The 12,851-nt window shown below is 46.3% G+C and overlaps 1 protein-coding gene across 2 annotated transcripts in view; it reads right to left on the bottom strand.

The window, feature by feature from the left end:
- Positions 1–12,851, bottom strand: part of MAP4 (microtubule associated protein 4) — an 87,691-nt gene that overhangs the window by 60,910 nt on the left and 13,930 nt on the right. The window contains exon 2 of one of the 2 annotated variants that reach the window (XM_045578769.1): positions 1,331–1,338. The exons of the other annotated variant lie outside the window; for it this stretch is intronic. Coding sequence (XP_045434725.1) covers positions 1,331–1,338 — 8 coding nt within the window. The remainder of the gene's footprint in view (positions 1–1,330; positions 1,339–12,851) is intronic. 2 annotated transcript variants of the gene reach the window in all.

Below are 12,851 nucleotides of genomic sequence, written 5' to 3'. Positions count from 1 at the left end.
GGCAGGCTAATCTGAATTTCTCCTGCTCATCCCCAGAACCAGACTGGCAAATGGCAACGGACAGCGCAGCGACAACTTGACTGTCCTGAGCAGTTAACTCCAAACTTAGGCGGACATGCTAGCTGTCTCCCCCAGAGCCCGGTACCCGACAAGGACAGCAGCGGTGTTAGCACAAACGACGGGCTTCCGGGCCCGGCGGCGGCCGTGTCCGCCCTCGGTAGCAGCAGGGGAGCCCTCACTACGCCGATGGCGGAGGCCGTGGCCCAGCTGGTACGTTCTCCTTCCAGGCAGTCCCCGCCCCAAACAAAGAGCTCCTCTTCCAGCTGCTATCTGGGGAGCCCTGTCCTCCAGACAAACACTGCGCACACAGGCACGACGACGGACGCACCACCTGCAGCACCAGACAGAAGCCTCGCTCACCCTGCACTCAATCCCCCAGAAGGCACTGCGGATCTCCAGAGCACCTGCCTGTTACATTTCTCCGTGAATTAAACCTATTTCTCCCCAAAGGCTCATCTGCACAGATACCTCCCACTGCTAGCCATGTGATCCAGTCTGCCGAACAGTTATGTGGGCCAAACCGGAGACCGTGACACAGCACTTACATCCCTGCGGGAGCCACCTGAAGAGTGAGTCTTCAATTTTTCTCATTAAAAAAAAAGGGGGGGGGCAAATTTTAAGAGGATTCTCAATACCTAATGCCCCCAATCTGGAAAAAGAGAAAGTGGGGTGTTTTTTTTTTAACTTTACTATTCATCCCATGTATTCTTCCTCAGTCCCAAGACAAAAAACAAAAACAAAATACAACCAGTTTGCTTACACCTACCCACTTCCACTCTCACAGGCTTGTTAAACTACCAGCTCCCGCCGGGACCTATTTGGCTCAATGGATAAAGCGTCGGCTTGGGGACTGAAGGGCCCCGGGTTCGATTCCTGTCAAGGGCATGTACCTGGGTTGCGGGCATATCCCCAGTAGGGGGTGTGCAAGAGGCAGCTGATCGATGATTCTCTCTCATCGATGTTTCTCTCTATCTCTCTCCCTTCCTCTCTGTATAAAAATTAATAAAATATATTAAAAATATAAATAAATAAATAAATAAATGCCAGCTCCCGCCTGCAGAGGACCAAAGGAGAGCTGGCAACAAGGCACATAGGCGGGCTGGGCGTGGGAGCACAGGACGAGGGGGGACGAGGGGGGACAAGGGGGCTGAGGGGGGACGAGGGGGGACGAGGGGGAACGAGGGGACGAGGGACCAGAGCAGCAGAGACAGAGGGTGTGGCACAACGGGCCCAGTCTTCTCATTGTGTGGGTTCCGCCTCTACCGAACACACTGCCCGTCTTTTCTTCTCAAAGGGACTAAGGCAGTTGGGAAGAGTCCTAACACCCAGAAAACATCCCAGCTGATTAAAGAAGCCCTAATGCCTATTAAAAACGAAAGAAATCCCCATCTTTAGTAGACGATCAAAGCCACACAAGCCCAGAAGGCCCAGCCCTGTCACCTGCCACAGCCATCGATGCAGGCTCCATGGAGGCCCCCTGCACGCAGTGACATGAGACAACGGCCATGTTACCAGCAGGCAGACATTCCACTTCACAGAGGTCAGAGCGAGCACCTAATGTGTGCTTTAGCTAAAGGCAGCCCAACCCTGAGGACTGAAAGAAACCCTCTGCCTCCTGGTCCAGAAGTTCATCGGGCACTGGCCCTGGTAAGATCAGACAGGGCCTTCTACCTTCCACACGGTAGGAAAACAGAATTCCTGAACATGGCATTCCTGTATCCCACTTTCCCTGCCCGTCTCCGCACCTCCGTGCGTGTGGGGGCCCGGACAGAGGTCTGAACTACATGTGGGCATCCTCCTCCTTCACTGCCCCCGTCCCCCTGCTGTCAGCCCACCGCCTGCGGCGAGGAAGGCTTCCTCCTGCCGTCGCCGCGGCCTCGCTGCAGCCTCTCTCCACGCCCTCCTGGTATGTCGGTCCACACCTGTCACCGCTCTGACTGCCGTTGGTTAGAATCAGTCCTCCCAGCGCCATTCAGACCACGTGGTCTGTGCTTCTTCCCACAGGGCGGTCTGACGGTGCTGTAGGCCCGCCCTCTACACTAGCAAAAGGTTCTAAAATGCTGCAACGGAAATTACGTGTTTTAAAGGTCTACTTTGAAACGAATCGGAGGTGTCAAAATGACAAAAACTCCAGAACTGGAAAAAGAATAAATCAAGCCAAGACGGAAGGCTCATCGCTAATTAGGAGTATCTGCCTCATTCCTTCTGCTTTGCAAACACATGCCAGAGCCGTGGTGGGGAGAGCCAGTGGCAGCCCTGCCAGCCAGCTCTCGGGCCGCTCACCTCATCACCACGAGGCCGCAGTAAAAATAGCTGGCAGAGCAGCACATGATGCAACGGGCAGCAACAGACAGGCTTTCAAAAGGAGACCGCGGCCCCACTGACGGGAGGTGCATCACTGGTCAGGATGGGAGCTTTCACACCCTTAACACGTTAGTACCAGCTCACGTCTGTGCAAGGACGATCCGTTATGTAATGTTGGGGGCTCAGGGCTGGAGAAGCTGACAAAGGGAAGAGTGTTCACACCTCACTGGCTTTTAAAAACGTTTCATTTGAGAAAAGCCTCTCCACACAAAGCGAGTCCCTGAAGAGCAGAGCCCAGTCCGCCGTGCTTCAGGGCCCTTCGCCAGCATGGTGTGACACGGCGTTAAAGGAGCCATGTGCTTCTATTCCAACTACTGAACACAGGAAGGCACAGCATTCAGGATGGTGATACACTCTGGGGGCAAATTTCAATTTCAAATTTCAACAGGAAAGGGATAAACAAGGAGCTTAGGAAAGTCCAATTTTGTAAACTGGGTTGTAAATTCCCAAAAATGTATCTTTTTATTACTCTTAAGCTTTGCATATATATTTTACATAAAAAAGGTCTACATGATGCCAGGCCAGCATGGCTCAGTGGTTGAATGTTGCCCCATGAACCAAAAGATCACGGTTGACTCCCAATCAAGGCACATGCCAAGTTGCAAGCTAGATCCCCAGTAGGAGGCATGCAGGAGGCAGCTGATCAGTGATTCTCTTATCATTCATGTTTCTGTCTCTCTCTCCCCCTCGTTCTTCCTCTCTCTGAAATCAATAGAAAGGGAGGTGGGGGCGAATTCTAAAACAGCAGCTTTTGAAATCAAAGCTGAAAAGCTTTTGCTGACTCTTCAAGTTTAGTCTTCAGTGGGCAGCGAGCAGAGAATGTGCCTCCTCGCTGGAATGAGCCTCTATCGGCCGCAAGTCTGCATGTGCGACCTTTCAGAGTGCGAGCTGGCTGTTCTGCTCCCACTAGCGGCTGGCAGACTGAACGCGGGCAGCCAACGACCTGGGGGCTCTGATGGCGGCTTTGTTCAATAGTCACGGTGTTTCTTGTACGAGCACTGGAAGATTTTCGGCATAAATGCATTTTTAATCCTTCAAAAATAAGCAAGGCATAATAAAATACAATAGTTTAAACCACAAGTGAAATTACAAAAGAAAATAACATGATATAACCACTGGGGGAGAGGAGAGGAAACTCCTAAATACAGCAAGCACCGAAGAGTTTACAAACTGAAATTACAAAGACTTCCAAACTAAACTTCTAAGAAATTCTGGAGTAAATTCTAAGCAATAGGAGGAAGACTTTGGTGGTGAAGACAGAATGGAGGAGCGTGCAGGCAAACGGGCGTTTGGCAGGCTGTGCTCAGGTGATCCCGTGCCTGCTCTCGGAGCGCTCACCATGCCTCCACCTGCCACCGGCAGTGACACGCTGAGCCCCCTCCTGAAGGCTCTGCCAGTGGAATGAAGATGCAGGCAGTGCTCCACCCCCACATGGAAGCAGCTCGCCCCGGCTGTGCTCTTTGCTCTCCACCAAGTCAACAGAAAGGGCCCGTGGATGAAAGAACCAGAAGTCCTCGTCACAGGAAGCAAGACAGAAACCTCTGCAGCCAAGGCAGTGGGTTCAGTGCCCCATCAGGGCGAGTACAAGAATCAACAATGAGCTCATAAATAAGTGAAACAACAAACTGATGTTTCTTTCTCTCTCTCCTTTCCTCTACCTCTAAAATAAAAACTTATAAAAAGAAATAAGCCCTACTTGTGTAAAGCCATTAAAATGTTAGATAAGTTATAGCAGATAGCATTAATTGCCCAATTAATACGAGGATCTTACGTATCTCACATCCTCGTTTTACAAGTAAAAACGATTGATAAAGAGACTTCCCAAAAACACTAATAGAAGAAACAGGTTCGTCTTTTGTTGTAAGACCACAAAAAAGGCAGTAAAATAGACAGTTTCCCATATAACATGAGGGACCTTAAATTTCTACAGAAATACTGTGGAAGTCTTACAGACATCCATCCCAATTACTGTGACAGACCCTGGTTCTCTCATTTGGACAGGTATCAGTAAAATGTGGCTGAAATTACTAGAGATTTCATATATCACAACAGACTCATACATTACATAAAACCTTATATGATCTGTTTCTCTATTACCCTCACTTTCTAAGGAATATATCTAAAGTATTATGTACTACGTTAAGTATATCACGTGAAAATGCTATTTGTAACCATGTCTAAATACATATCTTCTGATTATACCTTTATTTCTATAGAGAAGAAAAAGAAAATCCCAGTATATTTAATACTATATATAGTTTTTAGCCATTACTCAGATTTAAATAGTTCATCTGGCTTCTCTTTACCTGTTACACTGGATATAAGACCTTGGGCAAGTCACCTCGCTTAATTTGTATTATATAAACAGGATTACCCATAGTCTTTTTTAGGCATATAATTTTGTTTTTTTATTTGTTAAATACATTGTTATTTATTTTAGAGAGGAAGGGAAAGGGAGACCGAAACATCGATGATGAAAGAGAATCATTGATTAGCTGCTTTCTACATGCTCCCTGTGGGGATCGAGCCCGCAACCCAGGCCCCGAACTCGGAATCGAACTCAGAGCCTTTAGTCCGCCGGCTGATGCTCTATCCGCTGAGCCAAACCAGCTGGGGCTGAGCCTACCATTTTGACTATGATTTCCCTGTTCAGGCCAACAAAACATACTGAATACTTAACTAGTGGTGGAACCATAAAAATCACTGACATTGGCTCTGCTGGCCTATAAAACTGCATCTTTGTAAGATTTGCCTTAACGGTTTTGAAAGTACACACTCACACACCTTTTAGAAAAACCAGGATGCTGATTTAGGAGCTCCTAAACTGATGTCATTAGAACCGGAGAGTAAATTCTACAATCTGAAGAGAAAAGCCTTTTATATAACTTGTACATTTCTCTTCTCCTGAGCATTTATAACTATGTCTATTTATAATTTAAAAAAAAATTAGTCAGCTGATATATTGGATCATAATACCAAATTCAAATGTTTTGTCCAAGATTCCTGCAGTTACTGTGTAAAACATAAAACCCACCAGACTAGTATTACATCAGTTTAGACTCCTATTTAAAGATTTAGGATTAAGTTTTTGTCAGACTCACAGAGGATTGAATTCCTTGTAAATAGCTAGTCATTCCCATAAAAGAATAAATTATGGAAGCTCATATTACATCCCAGTAAGTTCAAAGGTTTCTCTGAAAACTGCCAATCCATACGCAGCAGGAATTAGACTGTTCTCGGGACAGAGGTGTGTGCTCCTGGCCAAATCATTTTATATCAATACACTTTATTCCAAAGAGCACCAGAACCAAATGGACAAATTATTTTTATTGTTTACAGTATTACAAATAGTAGTATCTATGTCTTCTTTCAAATGGACAAATTTTTATAAGCATGTGACAGCTGACCTAAATATGTAAAAACCATTAGCTTGTATTCTTTCTTTTTTTTAAAATATATTTTATTGATTTTTCACAGAGAGGAAGAGAGAGGGATAGAGAGTTAGAAACATCGATGAGAGAGTGTCATCAATCAGCTGCCTCTTGCACACCCCCTACTGGGGATGCGCCCGCAACCAAGGTACATGCCTTTGACCAGAATCGAACCCGGGACCTTTCAGTTCCCAGGCTGACACTCTATCCACTGAGCCAAACCGGTCCCGGCCATTAGCTTGTATTCTTAGAGGACATGAAAACTTGCTTCCATTGCCTTTACTCTTTTCTAAACCACCTTCTTGGTTTAAAAAAAAAAAAAAAAAAAGTCTGAGTCAGAGAAGATAATAGTCTTTTCTTATCTCTGTAGATTAGCTTCCAAAATGTAGTTTTTCAGATTTGCAGTTAAGAGTGATTCATATCGCTGAAACCGGTGTGGCTCAGTGGATAGAGTAGGGGTGTCGAACTCAATCAGAGAAGGGGCCAAAATCTAAAATCCAGCCTAAATCGCGGGCCGAATGGTTTACTGAACAGTCATAAACTGTCATTGTGATGGAAACGCAGCGGAGTGCAGTGATGACAGCGCGGTGCGGGCCACATTGCAAGGCCTGGCGGGACGGATTTGGCCCGCGGGCCTTGTGTTTGACACATGTGGGATAGAGCATCGGCCTGCAGACTGAAGGGTCCCGGGTTCGATTCCAGTCAAGGTCATGTACCTTGGTTACGGGCACATTCCCAGTGGGGGGTGTGCAGGAGGCAGCTGATAGATGACTCTTTCTCATTGATGTTTCTAATGCTCTATCTCTCTCCTTTCCTCTCTGTAAAAAATCAATATATTAATTTTTTTTAAAAAGTGATTCATAGACGTCATCCTGTGATCTTAGGACGCTCATTTTAACAACAAACACCAAATATCCTTACTCCCATTCACAACGGCCACAAGCCCATCAGCCTAAACAGGAACAGAAACCAATCTATGAAAGGTGTGTTCTCCATAACTGAGAAGATAATGTCCTGTCAGCTTTACTATTCCACTCAGCACAACCACCCCCCAACCCCAGTATCAACACACCCATCATACACCTTCGCCGCATGAGAGTCAGTTTACCATTTACTGGAAGAAATGCAGGGAAGGCATTTCAATGTTGGGAGGCACCAGGCCTGCAAGGGAGGGCAGTTGAGGGCAATCAACCCTGCAGGGGAGGGCAGTTAGGGGTGACCAGGCCGGCAGAGGAGAGAAGTTGGGGGCAAACGGGCTGGCAGGGGAGCAGTTAGAAATCAAACAGGCTGGCATGGGAGTGGTTAGGGGGTGATCAGGCTGGCAGGCAGAAGCGGTTAGGGCCAATCAGGAAAGCAGGCAGGTGAGCAGTTGGGAGCCAGCAGTCCTGGATTGTGAGAGGGATGTCCAACTGCCCGTTTAGACGGAAGCAGTGAGCACCCAGTGCTCAGGTTTTGGTTCCAATACCTTTCTGACACAGGAGCCAGGACTCCTTGGAGAAGGAACTAAATCTAGGACCGGGGCAGCGAATACACGGCAGAGCCTAGAGCCTCTTGTAATGTCAGAAAGCTAGAAATTACTTAAACAATTAATAGGGGCATGCGCAAAGAACACAGGCGTCAACTGAAGAGCTGCCAAAGCCCAAAGCTGGGGCACAGCAACAGCCTCTGGTGTCAGAGTGTAACCAAAAACATACAATTAGCTGGCGGCGTGGCTCCGTGGTTGAGCATTGACCTCTGAACCAGGAGATCACAGATTCCCATCAGGGCCCAGGCCCAGGTTGCGGGCTCAATTCCCAGGGTGGGACGTGCGGGAGGCAGCCGATCGATGATTCTCTCATCATGGATGTTTCTCTCTCTCTCCCTTCCTCTCTCTATAAACATCAATAAAAACATAATCTATACATACAATTAACACTGATGAACCCACACTGATAAAATTAAATGTGTCTCCCATGAAGAAGAACTCCAGAGCAACGTGATTCCACCTCCAGGCGGAGCGTCCACCCCGATCCCTTCAGTGTGAGCGCCCGGTGACCCTTCCGAAGAGGACAACACGGAAGGAAGGAAGGAAGGAAGGACAGGAGGAACCTGACGAGTACTATCTAAGCCAGGTGATCAAGACTGGCATGTGATTGAGGTCATGTTGACAGTATGTACCCTTGACAAGATATGATGAAATGGCATTTTACCTTGTAATCTTCCTCTCAAAAACCAGAACCACAGCCCTGGCTGGTATGGCTCAGTTGGTTGGGCTGTGTGTGTGTGTGTGTGTGTGTGTGAGTGTGTGTCCAGACTAAACATAAGAAAAAGATCAGCTAAATCCCACTTGAAGGACACTCCACAAAATGTCAGAGCAATACTCCTCAAAGCTGCCAAAGTCATTAAAAAAGTCATCAAAAATCAATTCTGGGCCTGGCCATTGTGGCTAAGTTGGTTGGAGTACCGTCCAGCAAACCAAGGAACATGGGTTGCAAGTTTGACCCCTGGTCTGGGTGCATGCAGGAAGCAGCAGATCGATGTCTGTCTGTCTGTCTGTCTGTCTGTCTCTCTCTCTCTCTCTCTCTCTCTTTTCCTCCTTCCTTCCCTCTCTTCCTCCAAAAGAAACCCTAAGAATAATAATAATAATAATAATAATAATAATAATAAATCAAATCTGACCCTGACTGGGTAGCTCAGTTGGTTAGAGCATCATACCAATAAGCCAAGGTTGTGGGTTCGATCCCCAATCAGGGGACATACAATGATCAACCAATGAATGCATAAATAAGTGGAACAATAAATTGATGTTATCTCTCTCTCTCTCTCCCTCCCTCCTTTCCACTCTTACCAAAAAAAATCAATGAAAAAAAAATCTGGTGAGGATTTTTTTTTTAAAGTGTCTTCTAAGTCTCTAATCACTGAAAACTAACTAAAGCTTCAAATCTGAGGTCCTACCACTGGTACTCTGGAAAACCAACTTAACTTTGTTGATTCACAGACCAACTCTAACAAGGACTTATTCATTTTCAGAGAAACAAAACAACCTAGCAATGTGTATCTAATATTTCTAACTGAATCACAAGACTTTAAGAAGGGCATCTGAATCCAACCTCCTTATTTTGTGAGAAAAGGGCCAAGGCCATTAACAAAGATCCTTGTTCAAGGTCATCCTTGATTCTCAACTGGAACCGGGATTTCCTCACCCACATTCCACAGAAGAAGCAGTGGGAGATAAGGGTCTTATCGTCTGGACCACCAGATAGCCATCCCTTTTCTAAAGGGCGTGCCTATGTGATAGGATTTTGTCTCGTGTTTGACTCTTGCTTGTGCCACTAGTCAATAGCCTGGTGTGAAGGTGAAGCCGTGGTTAAAGTTTCTAAGTGTACAATTTAATTTGGTACAGAAAAGTGAGTATATCCATTTTTCCATAAATGGAAAAAGTTGGCCTTAATACTTTCTTAAGTTGAAGTAAAATTTACAAAACAACTGTGTTAAAATGCACTATTCCATGGCATCCACCTCTCTCTAGTTCCAAAATGACTTTTTCACTTTTAATTAGAGATGCACTGACCGCAACATAGAAGCGTGACTGTTTTCAATCAATTCATTGCCTCTCAACGAAGGCCGAAGCCCAGGTTCCAGCCCTCTGTGTCCTGAACCCTTTATCATCCGAATCTCGGTCCACACGTGGCAGCAGAGCGCACAGGGAGTGTGCCAAGCGCCTCTCGCCTTGCCTATCAGTGGCATTCTATCACAGAAACCCACACTCCTGCCCTGCACAACCACAAAGTCAGGGTATTGTGTGGTTGGCCTACCCAGCAGGCTGAGTTTCAACAAATACTTTGACATTACAACTACTTAGGAAGGAATGACCTCATCCTACTGACCCAACAGCACACTTTATCAAAAAGCTTTTTGTTACAAGCTGTGATAACCTAGGAAACAAGATCTATTTTTACTATCTGGGCAACAAAAAGAAAAAGAAATCATAGGGGGAAAATCAGCTCATACTGACCATTTCTAAAAATCACTTCTACAGAATTTTCCCCTTTCTTCGGTATTTCATTACAAGTAACAAAAAACACTTTCAGAATTATTTGATGCCAGTAAAAAAAAAATAACTGTAACAACTGTTTTATTGTAAAACCTAAAGGTCCTGTTCTAGTCCCAATCCTGAACCTACATCAGGTGTTGCTTGTAGGAAAAAACAAGGCTTCCTCTCCAGCATCACTTCCACACTGACTGAGTGTTATAGTTTAGATACTCATTAATTCTATTAATATGTTGAGTAATTCTAGTATGTAGGTATATTATTTCCGTATAAAATGAGGACACTTGCCAAGACCGGTTTGGCTCAATGGATAGAGCGTCGGCTTGGGGACTGAAGGGTCCCGGGTTCGATTCAGGTCAAGGGCATGTATAATACCTTGGTTGCGGGCACATTCCCAGTGGGGGCGGTGCAAGAGGCAGCTGATCGATGACTCTCTCTCATCAATGTTTCTAACTCTCTATCTCTCTCCCTTCCTCTCTGTACAAAAATCAATAAAATATATTTAAATAAATAAATAAATAAATAAATAATAAAATGAGGACACTAAGGCACTTAGTAGTTAAATAACTTGCAATTATTTTTAAGGCAATAATTGCTGTATTGAAGAGAGCTGAAATATCACTAAATACACTGAAAAGTCGGAAGCAACATAAACATTCTCTCCCGCCACCTGCACTACAATCCGATAGCCCAACTCCCAGCCCGAACAGAGAAGACGGCCACAGCTGAGGTAAGCGGGGAGGGGGATGAGCAGCCAGTCCACTGACAATGAGAGGACTTGCCTCGCTCTATGGCATTTGTGGACGGCAGGGGCCACGTGCTGACCTGACCACTCAGGGGAGCCTGCGTGGCCGTCTTACAAACTCAGCCCTAAAGTCACCACAGAGGACGGTCTGAAATTAAACTTTAATCAAAAGCAGTGATGGTGAGTAGTCACTTCCTAGGCCGGTTTCACTGACAAAGTCAACCTTTACCTTAACTGAACTTATCTGTCTTTTGCATCTAGGATGGCACACCCTTGACATGTCTGGGTAGCACTTGTAACTCCCTTTTTCTAGACCCCTCAGGCACAACCAAATGTGGTGGGCACCAGGACAGATGCCACAAATTCCTTCGTTATCATGTCAATTGTTCCTGCACCCACCTAAGTATGCATCCATCATTTCACTTTTTATCTAATCCCAGGTGTTTCCCCACTCATGTAACCCACCTATGTCCCTCCTCTGATTGCAATGAATAAATACAGATATAACCCGCCATTCTCCGGAGCATCATCCCAGCATGTGTTGGCAGTTTGGCTCAAATAAACTCATAAAAATTCTTTACAGGTTTCAATGGTTTGGTTTGGGGTTTTTTTTACGTTAACACATTAGATGTTCCAGATGGGGAAGGTTAGCACACAAAAAGATGTAGGGAAAAGCGGGTTTTTAGAAAAGCAAAATCTCAGTATTGTTTCTCTATCTTCGAAGCATCTGGGAAGCATAAGCAATCTAGTCACTGGCTCGGCTGGTGTGGCTCAGTGGTTGAGTGTTGACCATGAACCAAGGGGTCACTGCTTTGATTCCCCGTCAGGGCTCATGCCTGGGGTTATGGGCACGATCTGCAGGTGGCAGCTGATTGATGAAGTTTCTCTCTCATTGATGTTTCTCTATATATACCTCTCTCTTCCTCTCTCTCTAAGAATCAATTTTTAAAAAAAAAATTTTAAGTGTTCTCTGGGGGAAGAGATGTTTTGTCTGACTCTCCTAGAGTTTAGATGAAATAGCCCCAAACTGTATTCCTTTGTCCTAAATCCATCCTCACCCATGTCCTTCCCTTTTAGAATAAGCCACATGGGTTGGGTGGGAGGGAGGAATGCAGCAGGAAAGGTGGCACTCTGACCTCTAAGTCTGTCTCACTGAAGGTGCTCCCTAACGCTGAAGATAGAGCCTAGTCCTCACGGCAGGTGACTGTTAGCTAGGGCTCACCCCCAGAGCAGTCTCTCAGTGACTGGTAAAGAAATAAAGCTGCCGACCTCGCCTGCTAACTGCACACGCCTATCGCTTTCGTTCTTAAAGATGGGACTCATCACACGTCTGGGTGTTCCGGGGCACGGAGGCGCCTTCTCTCTGCTGGTCTCCAGCAGGCACACTGCCAGGCACGGCGCCAGACCATCCCTCACCCGGTGCAGCTCAGAGCAGCTCTCCTGCTCAGGAGGTGGTCAGTGGTCCCGCTCTGCTCTAACCACTGGGGAAACACACAGTAGATCCGGGAAACACACAGTAGGTCGGGAGCAATGTTAGAGTGAATCGCTCTGGATTTGCATGAGTCAGATGCATGTCAGAATCAACTGGCTGAGTGCCTGATGTAAACTTCACACCGAGAATCCACAGCCAAGATAAGGAACAAAGTTAGCAACCTCTCCTGGTTTATGGACCAGCTCTCTGACATTCCAAAGGTGATCGTTGTCTGTCAGAGGAAAGGAAAGATGGCTACAAAGACCACTGGGAGTTGGACCAGAGTTAGGGTGCTGGCCTAGAGCCCGAGTTTCTGAAGACAAAGTGTGCTCTCTGAAATGCACCAAGCTTTCCCCATCGCAGCGGACCTCCCCACCCGGTGCCCTCATTCAGTGAGGACAGGAAGTCACAAAAGACACCCCGAAAGGAAACAAGGAACTCCAGCACCCAGGGCTCCGGGACAGCAGGAGTGTCCCAGGACGAGGGGCTGTGACAAAGCCCTAGCGCCCCTTCATCTCCTGACCACTGAGACCCATGCCTCAGGGCTACATCAGACAGAGGTAACATGGGGGGGGGGGGGGGGGGAGAAAAAAAGAAAAAACTCAAAGTGAATGAGTAGATGAATACATCTATACCCTGAATCAGAAATAATCTGTCAAGTCCTCCTCTTCAATCCAAAGATAATTTTCCTCGTTTAATAACTAAAACGCCATTTTTCTATTCCACCTTTTCAAGCCCCCCCCTCCGCGA

This window comes from Pipistrellus kuhlii, unplaced genomic scaffold (genome assembly GCF_014108245.1).
Source record: "Pipistrellus kuhlii isolate mPipKuh1 unplaced genomic scaffold, mPipKuh1.p scaffold_m20_p_103, whole genome shotgun sequence".
Lineage (NCBI taxonomy): Eukaryota > Metazoa > Chordata > Mammalia > Chiroptera > Vespertilionidae > Pipistrellus > Pipistrellus kuhlii.
The sequence above is the reverse complement of the archived record's forward strand: the minus strand, read 5'-3'. Positions and strand labels throughout refer to the sequence as shown.